This window comes from Sarcophilus harrisii, chromosome 1 (assembly GCF_902635505.1).
Source record: "Sarcophilus harrisii chromosome 1, mSarHar1.11, whole genome shotgun sequence".
NCBI classification, from domain to species: domain Eukaryota; kingdom Metazoa; phylum Chordata; class Mammalia; order Dasyuromorphia; family Dasyuridae; genus Sarcophilus; species Sarcophilus harrisii.
This window is the reverse complement of record NC_045426.1, coordinates 166016982-166036740: the sequence shown is the minus strand read 5'-3', so window position 1 is coordinate 166036740 and position 19759 is coordinate 166016982. Positions and strand designations below refer to the sequence as shown.

The window sequence follows — 19759 nt, the reverse complement described above, 5'->3', positions numbered from 1 at the left end:
TGCCTTGAATATTACAATAAACTCCTTTAACATTTTTCTTTCTGAGTTTGCTTCATTATTAAGAGTAAGTCTAAGCAAAGATTTTATTTTATTAGAATTAGCTTATGCCTCTGTTCTAAACTAAAGGAAAGATAGCAGTTAGGTCAAGGAGAAAACATTGCAGGCAGCCAGAAAGAAACAATTCAAATATCAAGAAGCCACAATCAGGATTATACAGGATTTAGCAACTTCTACATTAAAAGAGTGGAGGACTTGGGATATGATATTCCAGAAGGCAGAAGAACTTGTACTACAACCAAGAATCAAATACCCAGCAAAACTGAGCATAATCTTTCAGGAAGAAAGACAGTCAATAAAATAGAGACTTTCAAACTTTTTTGTGCAAAGACCAGGGCTGAATAGAAAATGTGACCTTCAAATACAAGACTTAAGAGAAATATTAAAATGTAAATAGGAAAGAAAAAACCACAACATGGTGTTCAACAAGATCAAATCATATATATCTCTACCTGAGAAGATGATACTTATTACTCTTAAGAACTGCATCTCTCTTAGGGCAGTTAGGAGTGCACTTAAATGTGTGATGTGATGATAAAAATTAATTAAGGAGTGAAAAAAGTATTGTACTAGGAGAAAAGGAAAGATGGAGGCAGAATGGAGTAAATTACATGAAGAGGAATAAAAGACCTATTACAGTAGAAGGAAAGAAGAGGGGGGTAAACATTGTTTGAACCTTACTCTTGTCAGATTTGAGTCAAAGAGGGGGTAATAAACACATTCACTTGGATAGAAAAATCTATCTTAACTTATAGAGAAGTAGGAGGGAAATGGGGAAAGCAAAAGTCAGCTATAGAAGGGATGGCAGAAGTAAAAAGGGAAAAAGAAAAGGGAAAAGCTAAGGGAGAGTGGACTGATGGAAATGAGGGAAGATTGGAAGAAACAGTGTTTAGAAACAAAACACAAGTGAGGAAGAATAGAGTAAAAGGAGAGAGGAAAAAGGGAGAAAAATATGATGGAAGGAAATACATGGTTGATAATCATAAATGTGAATATGAATGGGATAAACTCTCCCATTAAATGAAAGTAAATAGCCGAGTGGATTAAAACCCAGAATCCTACAATTTGCTCACGGGAAACATATTTGAAGGAGAAAGACACACAGAAGAAAGGTCTGGAGCAGAATATATAATGTTTCAGCTGAAGTTAAAAAAAAAAAAAAAAAAGCAGGAGTAGCAATCCTGAACTCAGTCAAAGGAAAAGCAAAAGTAGATCTAATTAAAAGAGACAGGGCAGGAAACTACATCTTTCTAAAAAGGTAGCATAGACAATGAATATCAATAGTATACATATAAGCACCTAGAGATACAACATCCAAATTCTAATAGAAATTATATGAATTACAGGAAGAAATAGAGAGCAAAACAGTGAAACACTTTAAACTCCCCTCTCAGAATTAGATAAATCTAACCACAAAATAAGCAAGAAAGAAGTTAAGGAAGTAAACAGAATTTTAGAAAAGTTAGCTAGAATAGATCTCTGGAAAAAATTGAATGGTGTTAGAAAGGAATATACTTTTTCTAAGTGGTATATGGCATCTACACAAAAATTGATTATGTATTAAGGTATGAAAACCTCACAATAAAATGTAGAAAGGCAGAAATATTAAATGCATTTTTTCATCTCATAATGCAAAAAAATCACATGTATTAAAAGACAATAAAAAGATAGATTAAAAATTCATTGGACACTAAATAATCTAATCCTAAAGATTAGGGATCAAACAACAAATCATAGAACCAATCATTTCATCAAAGAAAATGACAACAATTAAACAATATACAAAAATTTATGGGATGCGGCCAAAGCAAGACTTGAGGGAAATTTTATATCTCTGCTTAAATGAATAAAATAGAAAAAAGAGCAGATCAATGAATTAAAAAGCTAGAAAAAAGAACAGATTAAAAATCTCCAATTACATGCCAAATTAGAAATTCTGAAAATCAAAGGAGAGATTAATAAAACTGAAAGAAAACTATTGAACTAATAAATAAAACTAAGAGTGGTTTTATGAAAAAAACACACAATAAAATAAATCTTTTATTAATTTGATTTTTAAAAAGAAAGGAAACCAATTTACCATTATCAAAAATTAAATAGGTAAATTTACCACCAATGAAGAGGAAATTAATTAGGAGCTATTTTGCCCAACTGCATGCTAATAAATGTGTAATTCAGGTGAAATGGATGAATATTTACAAAAATATAAATTGCCCAGATTACCAAAAGAGAAAATAAAATATTTAAATAACCCCATTTTAGAAAATAAAATTGAGCAAATTACCAATAAGCTCTCTAAGAAAAATCTCCAAGGTGAATTCTATCAATTATTTAATTAACAATTAACATTACTATATACACTATCTGGAAAAATAGGCAAAGAAGAAGTACTACCCAATTTTTTTATTAACACAAATATGGTACTAATACTTAAACCAGGAAAGCCAAAAGAGAGAAAGAAAATTATAGATCAATTTTCCTAACTAATATTGATGCAAAAATTTTAAATTAAATATTAGCAAAGAGATTACAGCAACTTATCCCCAGAATAATACACTATGACCAAGTGGAATTTATACCAGGAATGAAGGGTTGTTTTATATCAGGAAAACTGTCAGCTTAATTGACCATATCAATAACAAAACTAACAGAAATCCTATGACCATATAAATAAATGCAGAAAAGGCCTTTGACAAAATATAGCACAGATTCCTGTTTAAAAAAAAAAACATTAGAGAACATGGGAATAAAAGGAGTTTTCTTTAAAATGATAAGTAGTATCTATCTAAAATCATCAGCAAGCATTATCTGTGATACAAATAAGTTAAAGACCTTCCCAATAAGATCAGAAGTAAAACAAGGATGCCCCATTATCACCACTATTATTCAATATTGTACTAAAAATGTTAGCTTTAGCAAAAAAGAAGGAAAAAATTTGAAGGAATTAGGCTAGAAAATGAGAAAACAAAACTATCATTATTTGTAGATGATGTTTTTCCAAATATGTGAAAAGATAGTTTTAAATATTCATTTTTTAAAATTTTTATTTTCCAATTTTTTTCTTCCTCCCTTTCTTACCTCGCCCTTCCCCAAGACAGCAAGCAATATGATATAGCTTATACATGTACAATCCTTTTAAACATATTAAACATATTTCTATCCACATTCAATCTCCATAGTTCTTTCTCTGGATGTGGATAGCATTTTCCATTCCAAGTCCATTGGAATTGTCTTGGATCATTGCATGACTAATAACAGTTATGTCTATCATAGTTTATCATCACATAATCTTGCTTTTAGTATGTACAACGTTCTCCAGGTTCTGCTCACTTAGCTCAGAATCAGTTCATTTTAAGTCTTTTCAGGGGTTTTTTTTTTTCTGAAATCAGCCTCAGCATTTCTTATAGAACGATTTCTTATGGAACAATAATATCCTATTATATTCAAATACTATAATTTATTCAGTCATTCCCTAATTGATGGGCATCCATTCCTAGAGATTCTCTATGAAAATCCAGAGATAAAAAAAACTACTTGAAATAATTAACAACTTTGGTAAAGTTGTAAGACATAAAATAAACACCCACATAAATATTTCTATATATAGAATAATAGAATCTCTATATATTTCTATATATAGAAATAAGTATTTCTACATATTACCAACAAGAAGAGATAGAAAGAGAAATTCTATTTAAAATCATTGTAAACAATATAAAATATTTGTCATTCTACTTACCAAGACAAACCTAGGAACTATATGAACACAATTATAAAATACTTCTTACACAAATAAAGTCACAGCAAACAATTAGAAAAGTATTGTTTGTTCATGGGTAAGCCAAGTTAATATAATAAAAATGACAATTTTACCTTAATTAATTCACTTATTCAGTGACATACTAATAAAACTATCAAAAATTATTCTATGGAGCTAGAAAAAAAAACAACAAAATTCAAATGGAAGAACAAAATGCCAAGAATACAAAAAGAATTAATGGGGGGAAGATGTAAAGGAAGGTGGCCTAGCCATACCAGATCTAAAACTATATCATAGAACAACAATCATCAAAACTATTTGATACTGGCTAAGAAATAGAGTGCTACATCAGTGAAAGAGATTAGGTACATTAAATTAGGTACATAAGGCACATAAAAAAGATTAGGAAGAAAATGAAAGGAAATTATGACAGTAATCATGATTTGATAAACCCAAAGGCTCTAGTTTCTATAATAAGAGTTCATTATTTGACAAAAACTGCTGGGAAAACTAGAAAATAGTATGGCAGAAACTAGGTATAGATTAATATCTCACACTACATAAAAAGATAAGGTCAAATGGGTACATGATGTAGACATAAAAGGTGATACCATATGCAAACTAGGAAAGCAAGAAATAGTTTACCTGTTAGATCTATGAAGAAGGGAAGAATTTATGACCAAATAAGAGATAGAGAGCATTATAAAATCCAAAAAAAAGGATCATTTGGTTTACATTAAATTAAAAAGAATTTGCATAAACAAAACCAACACAACCTAAGTTAGAAGGAAAGTGGGGAAATAACTTAGCTATTCTCAGTAATACAACCCAGCAATACCATTACTTAGTCTGTATCCCAAAGAAAACATAAAAAGAGAAAAGGATCCACATATATGAAAATACTTATAACAGTTCTTTTTGTGGTGGCAAAGAATTGGAAATTGAGTGTATGGACATCAACTGGTGATATATAAATGTAATAGAATACTATTGTGCTATAAAAAAATGAGGATCAGGTGAATTTCAAAAAATCCTTACATTAACTGATGCTAAGTGAAGTGAGCAGAACCAAGAGAATGTTGTACACAATAACAGCAACACTGTGCATGATTGACTTATTTCTTCTCGGCAATGCAATGATTCAAGAAAAGTCCAGAAAACACATGATGGAAAATACTATCCATATCCAGAGAAAGAATTCTGAAATCTAAATGCAGATCAAAGTACACTACTTTTACTTTTTGAGGTTTTTTTTGTGGCTTCCTTTTTTGTTTCTTATTTAACAACATGACTAATGTGGAAATATGTTTACATGATTGAATTTGTGTGATCTAAATTAGATTGCTTGCAGGTTGGAGAAGAGGGTGAAAGGGAAAAAAGATAAAAATTTTAAAATTTGAAATCTCATTAAAAATTTGAAAACTATTTTTACATATAATTGGAAAAAATACTGTTTGCCAAAAAGAAAGTATGTAAAGGAAAGGAAATAATATTTTTTAAAAAGGGAGATGGCAGAATTACACTCTTTCTCTCATGGGAAAGAGATGATACATTAGCTGAGCATTTCTGCTGAAGTCAGAAACTGGAAGCAGAGAGAATCTGGTCAGTAGCCAACAGTGGCCATAAGACCAGCAGAACATTATCAAGTAGGGGTCACTCAAGATACAATCCCAGGCTATACACTAGACTTAAGGTTAGGAATATCTGAGATCAAGTGAGACAATATTTGCAAAGTGCTCAGTACAATGCCTGATACACAATAGCCGCGATATAAATGTTCTTTCCTTTTTACATGCCTAACAAGGGACTACATAGTCCCTGAGATTAGTAGAAAGCAGCCCCTACAGGAGCAGCATTATTGATGACATCATTAAAGGTCATAGGCAGCCCTATAGTGTCAGAGGCATGAGTTATTTGTCTATGCATATGCTGGAGTCATATATATTCCTTACATGTTTACATAAATGTTCTTTAGTAGGGTCTGCTCTCCCCCCAAATGATGTGTATATTTGTGAATGTGTTTACCAGATTTATAAGGGAATTTTTCTTGTTCTTTTTCTTTCTATACCATTTCATTAAATGTTTTTGCTATAAATTTTGTCTTCTGGCTAACTAGTAAAACCAAATATATTAGTGGGAACTCATGAGCTATGGTTGTGAATCAATATGAATTCATAGAGTATCTATTTCAAATCTGGGGTGATTTGTCTGAGATAGTCACACATAAGTAAAGAAAAGATCCTTTGGCTGCTACAGGCACAAATATACATCCTTAGAAGTAAGGGTCTGCTTTTTTTTTTCCTGAGGCAATTGTTAAGTGACTTACCCAGGGTCACACAGCTAGAGAGTGTTAAGTGTCTGAGGCCATATTTGAACTTAGGTCCTCTTAACTTCAGTACTGGTGCTCTGTCTACTGTGCCACTTAGCTGCCCTTCTTTTTAAAAAATTAAGTATATGGAACCCAGAGTCCAAGTCTATTTGCATAAGATACTTTATTGATGAAGACTGATTGCTCTGTGTTCTATGAGGGGCAGAGTTGGGGAAGAATTTGAGAGAGGAGAGCTTTTAATCTCCTGACTTTCAGTTTTGAGAGAGAAGACATTAGGTTCCAGATTCTCTTCAGGCAGAGTTCTTGAAGGACAGAAAAGATTCTGGGGAGTTTAGATGTAGAGGAGATGGCACCTCCCATATTTTATATTGTTTTCTTCCTAATCTTTCTCTCTTCGGCTGAATGCTACTTCTTCCTCCTAAAAACACTGCCATGATATGAGATGGACTCCATAAGCTCCAAAAGAAAACCAGTCTCTTTGCTTTATAGTCACATATACTATGATATAACTAATGTTCAGCATGAGGTTAATGCTAAATATTAACTGGTCTGAGGGCCTGGTTAGCATTTGACCAAGACTATAACATGAGAAAGATTGCAGAAAAGGAGTTAATAGTTTCATAGTTGCATAGTCAGTTTCATAATTGCATCTTTCCTTAAGATATATTTTTACATTCTTACCTTAAAGGAATTACTTGTGTTTTGGTTTACAATATGTATTAAGTGACCCACAGGTTAATATTAGACTTTAGACAATTGTTGAACACAAAGTTGTAACACACATACATATATAGTATACATATATGTGTATATAATAATAGCTACCACTTTGAAGTTTACCAAACATTGTACATAAGTTATCTCATTTGATCCTTACAACAACCTTGTGAGGTAGATGCTAGCCCCATTTTACAGATGCAGAAACTGAGGCTGAAAATATTTACTTGATTTGCCTGAAATGACCACTAGTAAATAGCTGAGACAGAATTTGAACTGTGTATATAGAAATATATGCCTTTTACAATTAAAGGTTCTGATAAAGGCCTCATTTCCAAAATATATAGAAAATTGACTCTAATTTATAAGAAATCAAGCCATTCTCCAATTGATAAATGGTCAAAGGATATGAACAGACAATTTTCAGATGATGAAATTGAAACTATTTCTACCCATATGAAAGGGTGTTCCAAATCACTATTGATCAGAGAAATGCAAATTAAGACAACTCTGAGATACCATTACACACTTGTCAGATTGGCTAAGATGACAGGAAAAAATAATGATGAATGTTGGAGGGGATGCGGGAAAACTGGGACACTGATGCATTGTTGGTGGAGTTGTGAACGAATCCAACCATTCTGGAGAGCAATCTGGAATTGTGCCCAAAAAGTTATCAAACTGTGCATACCCTTTGATCCAGCAGTGCTACTACTGGGTTTATACCCCAAAGAAATCTTAAAGAAGGGAAAGGGACCTGTATGTGCCAAAATGTTTGTGGCAGCCCTGTTTGTAGTGGCCAGAAACTGGAAAATGAATGGATGCCCATCAATTGGAGAATGGCTGAATAAATTGTAGTATATGAATGTTATGGAATATTATTGTTCTGTAAAAAATGACCAATAGGATGAATACAGGGAAACTTGGAAAGACTTACATGAACTGATGCTGAGTGAAATGAGCAGAACTAGGAGATCATTATACACATCAACAACAATACTGTAGGAGAGGAGGATGTATTCTGATGGAAATGGATATCTTCAACAAAGAGATCTAATTCAGTTCCAGTTGATCTATGATGGATAGAATCAGCTACACCCAGAGAAGGAACACTGGGAAATGAATGTGAACTGTGTGCATTTTTTGTTTTTCTTCCCAGGTTATTTTTACCTTTTGAATCCAATTCTTCCTGTACAACAAGAGAACTGTATGGTTCTGCACACATATATTGTATCTAGGATATACTATAACATATTTAACATGTATAAGACTACTTGCCATCTAGGGAAGGGGGTGGAGAGAGGGAAGGGAAAAGTCAGAACAGAAGTGAGTGCAAGGGAAAATGTTGTAAAAAATTACCCATGCATATGTTCTGTCAATAAAAAGTTATAATAATAATAATGATAATAATAATAATAATAATGAAATATATGCCCCTCAGCCTCAGCAAGCAATCTAGTAAGTTATCTTGGAAAAACAAAGAAAATTAAAAGTGTTCTATGTCCAAATATTGACATTCAGTGGGACAAGGAAATTACTGAATTGGCATGTGTAAATATAGAGGAAGAAGTAGAGAAAGCTGTGTAGATAGATATTGAGCTAAGCTCAAAATAAAATAGTAGGAAGAGATTGTGCTGGTTTGGTTTTTTTTCAGTGTTATACTACCTTTCAAAAATATTCCCTCTAGGACCCCTGTCAGTTGAAGTATAGCTGAACAAGCTATAGTATGTGATTATGATGGAATTCTATTGTGCTATAAGAAATAATGAGCAGAAATTTTTCATAAAAACTTGCAGAGATTTATAGGAACTGATGAAAAATGTGAAGTTAGCAGAACCAGAAGAACGTTATATACAGTAACAACAATATTGTAATGATAATCAACTATGAATGTCTTAGCTACTCTGTCAATAGAATGATCCAAAAGAATTCCAAAAGATTCATGAGAAAAAATGCTATTCACCTTTAGAGAGAACTGATGAACTCTGAGTGCAAATTGAAGTATAATTTAAATTTTTTTCTTTATTTTTCTTGCCTTTACATGACTAATATGGAAATGTGTTTTGCATTATATCACATGTATAATTAATATCATATTGTTTGCCTTTTGAATTGTGGGAGAAGAGCAGGCAGAAGAGAAATTTGAATTCAAAATTTTTTTAAATGTTTAAAAATAAATAATAAATTTAAGACTAAATATAAAAATTATATTTGGGACTTTAAAAAACTCTCCTATCCAAAGTACCTATGCTTTCTATAAATAAAGATTTAACAATTAAGTGTAGCAAACAGTGTGACATAGGATAGGTGACATAGGATATCTATAATGCACATGGAATTATTATCATGTGACCCTGTACCTCTAAAATAAACTTACTGTCCCCAAAATGACCCAATCTACGTATGACTACACCTCTTTTTATAATACCCTAAAGAGTCACCTAATCTAGAAGCATGATACATCTAGATGCAAAGCTCTTGAGAAAGCTAATTATTCCACTCTTCAGTGGCTCATTATGTAACTGAAGTAAAATGCCACTGGTCTCTATCACCAGAAGCCTCCAAACAAAAATTAGACAGTCATTATGTAGAAAGTGTTGCAGAGAGGATTCCTATTTAGATATTGATCGAACTAGACAACTTCAGAGATCCTTTCCAATTCTGAAATATATATTATATAAATGTACACAAACACAGGTTTTTTTTTTAGGTTTTGGTGAGGAAAAATTCAAATTTTATATATACATACATAATAATATCAGTGTTATTATGCCAAATATGAAGAACCTGAGTATAAATAAATGCCCTGCTTCTTTTCAATTTCCTTATTTGTATAATATAAGGGACTATGACCAGATGACCCCAAAGGTTTGTTAAAGCTCTTAAGAATAAATGTTCTTTTTTTTCACTATGCAATCTGTCATCAGAGGTTTTTTTCTCAAAAGGAACCACGGGTACTAGCACAGAATAATATCTCTGGGATACATCTGAGCTATACTACTACATTCTCAGGCAGCCCCAAATAAGAAAAAAAGGTACATCATTGTTGAGGTAAAATTCCAAAAGAGATAGGATTCCTGTAATGGATATCTGAATTAATAATTCTTCCTGGCTTATATCTAGTTCTCAGCCCCCTATTCAACAAACTACAGTGGCTTCCTCTAATATTAAATATAAAATCCTCTATTTGGCTTTAAAGCCTTTCATAATTTGGCCTCTGGCTGCCTTTCCAGTCTTCTTATACTTTATGTATCCAGCAATCCAATGGCACTGACACCTAGCACAACAAGTATAAGTCTTTTCACTGACTGTCCCCAATGCCTGAAATGCTTGCCCTACTCTTCACATCTCTTGGCTTCCTTCAAGACTCAACACAAATCCCATCTTCTGCAAGAGAACTTTTAGGTCCTTCTCAATGGTCATTTTTCCCTCTGAGGTTACTTCCCTTTACACTACATATAATTTATATACATATAATTATTTGCATGTTGTATTTCCCATTAGAATGTGAGCCCCTTAAATATAGAAACCATTTTTAAAATACCAGAGTTGAATAAAGTAATAGGTATTGTATTTAAATATATCCTATAAAGAATTTCACTTCTGAAAGTCTAAGGAATTCATTTTATTACAGAAGAACACTCTCTCTCCTTAATCAGTGTCTGACATATGAGTGAAAAAAGCTAACTGATAACATATGGATCAGAATAAGGAAAATGCTCATGCATTTAAATCATTAATGTTCTATCTTCTTATTATAACTGTGAGTGATTCTCTTATATTTGCAATTTAACACTGGAATGGATGAGAAAGATTAAAAAAAAATTCCAAAGGAATTTTAAAATTTAATTTAACTCTGGGAAATGTTCATTAAAGGAAATACAATTAAACATATAGTTCATATCACATTATTTCACTTTACATGTTATAATATGAAAAGAAACTAATGTTGGCAAAATTTTCACTAAGGCTCCAAACACAATAGGGGAAGATAAAAACTGTCATCTAAAACAAATTTTGTGTATTCGGACGTCAGTCACTTATAGAGTTATGCAGGAGAAAACAAGTGTATATAATTTAAAGGTTATTTAAAATAACAGCAAATCACTTCATATTTTTTCAAGCTTTCCAAAGGAAAATGAAAATAAAATTTCTGTAATTCTGTATCTATGTGATGAGATGCAGTTTATGCTTACCTGAAATAGGACATGTTTCAGATTTGTGTACATAGCGTTCCAGTAGTTGTTTCATATGGGTATTGTCACTAGCTTCATCCAAAGCACATTTTCCATAGTCATTTCTAAATAATGGATCGGCTCCATTTTGAAGAAGTAATTCTGCCACCTAGAGGAAATTTGTTTTCATGAGTTTTTTTTTTTTTTTTTAATGTATACATAGTGTATAAAAATGTAAATTTTTGTATATGTACCAGTTAACATTCAAATTTTAGCTAGGAAGCTCATAATTGTCAACAATATCAATAGAATTTGGATTTGGGTATGTGTATGCACTACAAAACAAAACAAAAAACTAATTTAGAAACCACTGGTTTCCTTTTTTTTCATAACTTATTTTTCATCACTCAACTCCTCCCCGCCTCAAAAACCTAGAAGCATTTTGTATGTGTATCTCAGTAACTGATAAGTAGAGGAAACAGCTGACTAGGTTGCTAAGTTTGTGCTCTCAGGTTATAGTGCATCAATACCTGCTAGCAGACAGGTGCTACCCTCTTCTCTGGGTGTCAGACACCCTTACTTGTTGCTGCTCCTCAGAAATGACATTGGAGAATTAACTTAACAAACATCAAACTGTGGCCAGTGCCCAAGTATTAAAAGACCATATCAGTTTAGGATAGTGGTGGGGATAGTCTTTAAAGAACTACTAAGCACAAAAATCCTATTTCTTAGCACAGAGTGAACTACTGAAAATAATATCCATCAAAAGACCAATAGAATAATGAAGAAGAAATATCTCCTTTAAAGAAGTGATTAAGCGTGTCCAAATAATTTGAATTGATATATATATATATACATATACATATATATTCATCATAATATTAGCTATCTCTCACAGTTTTGCCTCATTCACCATCCAAAGCTTCATAAGCAGGTTCAGCAGGTTGCAACTTTAATTAGGGGCCATGGGGGGAAAGAAGCGGAGATGGTGCAGACTAATCTTTTTCTGCTTCCAGCTTCTATTGTACCAGTAGGTATATAATAAATATAACATTCTGCCTTGACAAAGACCTCAGCTTTGCTTATGGAAGTGAGGTTTAGAGGATTGCAGTTTGTGATTTGTGGTAAAGTGGTACAATTGTTTTATACAGATGTAAATTCAAAATCCTAGTTAGCCTCAAATGTTCCCTAATATATTAATTTTGAAACAAATGAAAATTTTTGAAATAAGTGTTGTAACACTTGTATACAACACTAACTATATATGCATATATAATATACATATGTATACACACAACATATATACGTATATATGAATATATATATAAAATAAGTGCAAAAATAATTAAGATAATTAAATATAAGATAACTGGAGGTGGGCACTAGCATTTGGACAGAATCAGAAAAAGACTGCAAATGGTAGTACTTAAGCTAGTCTTGCAGGAAGTAAGGGATTCTATGAAGCAGAAAATGAGAAAAAATTATATTACTGGCATGGGACAAGATCAGTACAAAAGTAAGGAGATGGGAAGAGTGTTATGTGTGAAGAGAACTAAGAAGGCTATTTTGGTTGAACCATAGAGTACAAGAAAAAGGAACAACGTATAATGAAGACTGAAAAATAGCCTAAGTCCAAATTTAAAGGGTTTTTAAAGTCAAAAAGAAGAATTTAGATTTGATCCTAGTGCTAAAAGAAAGTCACTGGAATTAACCAAAAAAGTAAAGTGAGATAGCCAGACTTCCATTTTAGAAAAAAAAAAAAAAAAAGTAGGTATGTGGAAGCATGCATTGGAAAGGCAGGAAGACCAATTAATAAGTTTTGTCAATAGTTCAAATGAGAGATGAGGAGAGCCTGAATTAAGGCGGTGACTATGTGAGTAAAGAGAGGTGGACAGATGAGGGAGAGATTGTAAACATAGAAAGAACAAGATTTAATAAATGTGGGTAGGGGATAGTGGAGAGTAGTGTATAATGCTGAGGTTATTTACTTGGGAGGCAGGATGAATGATAGTGCTCTTGACAGAAATAAAGAATTTTTGTAAAGGAATGGGTTTGGGGCAAAAATAATGAATTCTGCTTTGGATATGTTATGTCTGCTATATGCATTTTGAAATGTCTCACTAGCAGTTGGTGATATAGGACTAAAGTTCAGGAGAGAAACTGGGGATGATGGCTAGATCTGCAAGGCACCTATATAGAGATGATAATTAGACATATAATCACTGATGAGATCACTAAGAGAAAGAGAAAGTAGAAAGAAAAAAAAGAGAGGACCCAGGACAGAGTCATGTCAGCATTTTACAATAAACAGCTCCTGGATTTAATAATATAATTATTATACACATATATTTTCCTGATAGTACTTTCCAATTTAGTTCCCAGGTCAGGTCCCCTGAAAGACAACTATCCCAAATTCATGAAACTCTTAAAACTATAACTCATAAACCCACATCAATATGTTTACCTAATCAATCAAAGGTCACAAGTTGCTTAAAGCAAAGGTATTTATTAACATAGTAATATTAATTGTAGAGCATCATCCCCTCACCCCTGAGACACATCCCCTTGCAAACACACATCAACTGAAGAGAGAGAGAGATTAAGATAAGTAGGTGATGCAGTAGATGGAGTAGTAGGCTTGGAATCAGGAAGACCTCACTTAAAATGGGGCTTCAGGTATGTAGTAGTGTGTTGATCCTGGCTAAGTCATTTAACTCTGTCTACCTCAGTTTCCTAAATTTAAAATGAGATAATAATAGCACTATCTCATAGGGTTGTTGTGAAAATCAAATAAGATAATATTTGTAAAGTACTTAGCTTAGTGCCTGCTTAATGGAGCCTGGGGAAACGTGTAGATGTACAATTTATACAAGATCCCTGGTAGCTTCTCAAATGGGATATCAGTTCCTGAACTGCTCTTTGATAAGATATTTTCACTGCTTTGTCAATTTGCTATTGGCTACTTTCATTACTCAATGCTTCAGTGCTCTGCCACTTTGAGCTTCTACCTAAGTTTAAATCCCTGGCTGGGGCAATGGAAGTGCCCTAGTCTTTGGCTAGTTTCTTTTCTTTTTTAAGCACTAATTTCTTTTTAAAAGAACCAAAAGCCTTAACCTGGATCTATAGTAAAAGGAATATAGCCTTCCCAATTCTGTTCTCTTAGAATTTTGGTTCTGATGAACTGTCATTTCATCATCTGTAGAATTTCTACCCAGCTCACTTTCTTTAAGCCTCCTCTCTAAACATTGAAGACCTGATCAGGTCTTCAATTTTCTTCTTAGGCTAAGATGTTCTGTGGGAGGATGCCATTATCATGAGAGGAAAGGTCAAGGAGCAATAGCCTTCCCCTTGCTATATACTCTGCAGAGATGTGAGGACAAATCCTCAAGAAATGAATCCCTTCTCTACTTATTCAACCAAAGCTAGTCCTCACATTTTCAAATTCTCATTCAATTTCATTTGTTTATATCAACGACTGAGCAGAAAAAGACAGGGGCAAACACACTGTTGTGTTTTCTAGTCCTTTCATTTACAAGTGGGCTACTCAAAATCTGGGGTATATTTCATCAAGTGAATTTAGGGATTCAACTAATCAAAATAGTTTCTGATGCATTTAAAAATTAGAGTGCTACCTGAATCTTCTCCCATATTCACACCTTCATTTCACACACACACACACACACACACACACACACACACACACACAAACCAATATACCCATATATGTATATGTGTGAATACAATTTTTTCTCCTGAACAGACATTTTAATGAATCTTCATAACTACTCTCTGAATGAAGTCTTGCTTCATTTATAAGCTTTCTCCCCTGAACAACCCGTTGTTATAGACTCACCTTGGTTATATTGTTAATATATTGGTTGGTAATATACTTACTACATTCATGGATGGACAATACTATTTAAATATGAAGATAAAGGATTCAAGCACTGTTCCCATAAAGCAATATGCTTGGGGAATTCAAGAATCAAACTGAAAGCTCTAAAGTCAACCAACTAGTAATCTAGTACTCCAACTCCTTTTATTTCCTTTTGCATCTGTCTCATTTTCCTGAATTGCAAAATGGAGAAAAGAATAACAGAGTATGTAGTTTACAAAAACAATGTACAAAAAAAAAAAAACTAAAATACACTATAGGAAAAAAGATCTTCTACTATGACAGCTGCTATCTGTCCCCTAGGTAGTTCCTGTCACTAAAATCTAAGTGAATCCTAACAATCTTGTGATTTAGGGAGAAATCTAAACTTCTATGAGAGACAATGTTTATCAAAGATCATTATGCAAATGAATTAGTCATCAATTTCCTACACTTTTTCAGATACAAATTTACCAAGGAGGATGCCACAAAGTAATTCCCATATCCTAAAGATATGTAAAACAAGACAATTCTAGAATAAGGATGGGACTGGAGCTGTGATTTCATTAATATAATGAAATTCTGAGTGAGAAAACTCTGTCTTCCAATGCAGGCTGGTATTTCCTCTACAACTTACAGTCTTAGGGAGTTGTCAAAAACACTGGAAAATTTAAGTTCCTCTCTTGATTGCCTAATTGCAGTGGTGGGGAGTAGACCTAAAACCAGGTTTTCCTAACACTGAATAAGTTTAATATCTACCATGACACATATGGACATATCTAATCTGAACTAATATAGGGGAAGTGAACATATGACTCATGATTCCAGGGGAGAGGCATCAGCACAGATTCTTAAGAATAAAGTTTCTTAGTAAATCAGGTTCCTGAAGAATATGAAGTATATATGCATAGTTAAATCTATCAGAGCTATTACTCTGAAGAAAAAAATGTCCAGTATTCTGATTAGAGATCTAGTGCTAAGATATCCAATAAGGGATGGAAGGGATTGCATTCTTCCCAAGTTTCATAGATGAAGCCGATCTGTTTCTCTAAAAAGAAATAAAACTGCTGTCACTCTGAGGAAGCAAATACTGTGGAGGATAGAATAGTTTGTGTTAGAGGGGGAGGTACTATTTATTTCTGGTGCATGGGTCAGAATCCTTGGTGTATAGTTGCTTCAGTACCATAGACAGCAGTCTAGCAGTTCTCACTGATAGATAGTATTTCCCTAGGATTGAGATAGTTCATCATCTGTGATGATAATTGTATTGAAATACAGGGATGAACAATAAACTGAGATTTGAAAATTTAGAAGATCTTCAAAGAGGGTGAAGTAACTTGCCCAGGATCACTCAGCCAGTAAGTTTGAGTTCAAATTGGAACACAGGAAGAACACTCTCCCTGACTTCAGGTCTAACAATCGATACTGTTATTATTTTTCCTATTTGAAATAATTTCATTAAGGAACAATAATATTTATCATAGGAATCGATTTAGGGGAAATTGATGTTTCAATCTCTAAGTCAGTGTGCTCAACTTTCCTTTCTAATAAAAATGCTACAATACCTTATTTTTTTTTAAGTTTTTGAATAGTTTGAAAAGAAAGCAATTTTCATTATGAACCAGCATGGGTTCAAGAATAAGTCATGGCAGAATAACCTCATTTTCTTTCTTAACAGGGTTGTTAAATCAAAGTAGTACCAAAAGTGTTACATACTTGGATTTCAGTCAATGAAATTACTATCCAAAATATCTTTGTAGACAAGATGAAGAGACGATAGCACAAAAACTATAATATTAGTTTGCATAAATACAAAGGTGTTGATAATACTATAATACTCTCTATCCTGAGGAAACTTTCATGAGTTATTGCACCTATCCCTTCCAGGGCTATTGTGAAGATTAAATGACATAATATTTGTAAAGCACTTAGCATAACAATTGGCATACGGAAGATACTATATGTAATATATAGTATAAATAATATTCTGCATTATGTACTACTATTAATATTCATCTACTACAACCTTAAAGCTACAGTTCACATATACAAGAGTGATCAGGATGATGAAAAGACTTTAAATCATTCCATAGATGTCATTCAAAGAAATTAGAGCTGCTTTGCCTGAAGAATAGAAGATACAAGGAAAACATGATGGTTTTCTTTAACTATTTGAAAGATGAATACAGTCAAGTTCTGCCTAAAATAATGCTAATCTAACAGCAATTAGAAACACTTGCAATATGGAAACATTCTGAATGGTTGTCCTTGAAATAATCCCTGCTTTGCACCAAGAAGGCAAAATCCAGGTCATGAGAACAAGCTAAAAGTTAAGAACAACAACAACAAATTCCATGTCAGGTTTGTACCAGAGTGTTTGCTAATCCAGTAACTGAAATAATGAATAAGACTAGTTGCTAAACAGGATTAAAAGTCAAGTGAATCTATACAAGATTTAGAAGTTAGAATACAGACAGTAACAGAGGTTAATCCAATTTTTGTAACGTTTTGGTCTTTTCATTTCAAGTTTCCTATAGTCCTTCTCTTCAGCCAGTGGTGACTTGATCACTAGGTGATAGATGAGATCTACTATAGCTCATCCTAATTCAATTATGTCTGTTGTGCCATGAGCAACCATATCTTTATTCAATGTGATTCTTTATGACCCCACTGGGGTTGGTTTTTGTTGTTGTCATTGATACTAGAGCGGTTTGCCATTTCCTTCTTCAGTTCATTTTAAGATGAATAACTGAAGCAAACAGGGTTAAGTGACTTGCCCAAGGTCACTCATCAATAAGGGTCTGAAGCTGGTTTTGGACTTAGGAAAATGAATCTTCCAGATTCCAGGTCTGTCACCTAGTTGTCCAAATTACCAACTGCTTATTAGGCATTTCAAACTACATACTGTATAAACACCTCAAACTCAACATGTCCAAAAGAGAACTCATTATCGTTCCTCAAGAACTCTCTTTTCTGAACTTCTCTACCTATGATGAAGATATCAGAACACTTCCAGATGCACAATGTTGGAATCATCCATGACTCTTCACTCTCTCTTTGTCCATATATCCAGTCAATTGCCACATTTTATTAATTCTATCTCCACAATGTCTCTTTACTCACAAGGCCACCACTCTAGATCTCTTCTGTATTATTTTAAGAGCATCCTAATTAACCCTACTATATCTCTACCCTCTTCAACTGATCTTTCACTTAAATGCCAAAGTAGTATTTCCAGATCTAAGAATGTCACTCCTAGCTAATGAGCCCCTATAGTGCCATATTGCTTCAAGAAAGAAATGCATCCTCCTCTATTTGGTAATTAAAGACCTTTATAAACTTGTTCCAACTTACTTCTCCAGTTTCATTATGTACATTATTCTTTTTCACACCATCCACTATTCTTCATTTGACACTAACTCAGGCCTAGAAAGCATTCTCTCCTCAGAGTAAGAGGAATAAATAAAGGGTTTAAGAAAAGGTAGCCTAACCCTTTTCAGTAGAGACAAGGCTCCTAGCTTGGATTAAACCTGCTCCAACTACATGTCTTGATGAAGAACCGAGAAACTCTGCCCTGTGGTCCTAGAAGGAATTCTTCAAAGTTAGATTTGTTTGCTCAATGTTAGTAACAAGAAAGCAGACAGTGGGCAAAACGTTACTACATTTACTAAGTAATAGATCTTTGTACATGAAGAAGTAAAGCAGAATTAATTCACATTTCAAAGGAAAATGAAGCTGAAGTTATACTGAATATTTTGTCACTAGAACTGGAATGAGGAAAGGGCTTCTGTTGTAAATATCTGATCTAGAGAACTGAAGTTAGATGAGAAGCAAAATGAGGTCAAATAGTGATTTTAAAAGCAGTTAGTCAAAAGAAAAAGGGGACAGATTACAGAAACAAAGTGGAAAGAAAAAGGTTCCTGTAATTACTCAATCACCCTTCTGGGGCATCCATTCTGAATGGTTGTTTATATATAATATAAAAGCTTAGATCAGAATCTTCCTCTGTACTATGAGTACTTAAAAGCTTGCAATTTGTAATTTACCCTTCAAACCATTCTTGAGTTTTCATCACCAAATTCTGATATTCAGTAACGTAACTTATTGGAAGCATCAAATAATATGAATAAAATTATTCTATAAATGCCATAAATTCTACAAATGTTGTTGACCCTCTATTAAAAATCTTCCTTCAATGGTGCTCCAAAAAATTGTTCTCACTTTTTGGTCTCAAGACCCTTTTGTACTCTTAAAAAATACTGAAAGCCCTCATCAAAGAGATTTTCTTTATGGAGCTTATATCTTTTGTTATTTACCATGTTAGAAATTGAAATGAAAAGTTTTGACATTGTGAACCCTGTTAAAGGGTTTCTGGACCACTCTATGACAACTACTGGTAAAGAGAGAACCTTGGATTCTTGAAGACCATGACAGCAAAGTGAAATTTCTAACAATGTTTAATCATTAATGCTTATGCCTTCTATTATCTCTAATTTATACTGTATATTATCTTGTTTGTACATAGTGTTCTCATGTTGTCTCCTCCATTAAACAGTGAATTCCTTGAGAATAGAGACTAGTTGGCTTTCTTTTTATTACCTGGACTTAGCACAGCACCTGGAACATAAATGCTTAATAAATGTTGAGTGACTACTAAGCTTAAGTTTTATCACTGTTAGGTTTAACCAACTGGTCATTTTTTTAAGCACTGTGGCTCATGAAAATTTACTACCAAGTCATGAAGGATTTATAACTCTTATCAGTGAAGAACTCTCAAATCAATTAAATTATGGTTCCTTGAAGTACTGAAGAAATAGTATGTTATGGTAGCAAGAACTCCAGCTATG

General features: G+C 33.1%; 1 protein-coding gene across 1 annotated transcript in view; it reads right to left on the bottom strand.

Moving 5' to 3' along the window:
- ANKRD31 (ankyrin repeat domain 31) overlaps positions 1-19759 on the bottom strand; it is a 169187-nt gene that overhangs the window by 109768 nt on the left and 39660 nt on the right. The window contains exon 12 of the mRNA XM_031966397.1: positions 11060-11207. Within this exon, the coding sequence (XP_031822257.1) occupies positions 11060-11207 (148 nt within the window). The remainder of the gene's footprint in view (positions 1-11059; positions 11208-19759) is intronic.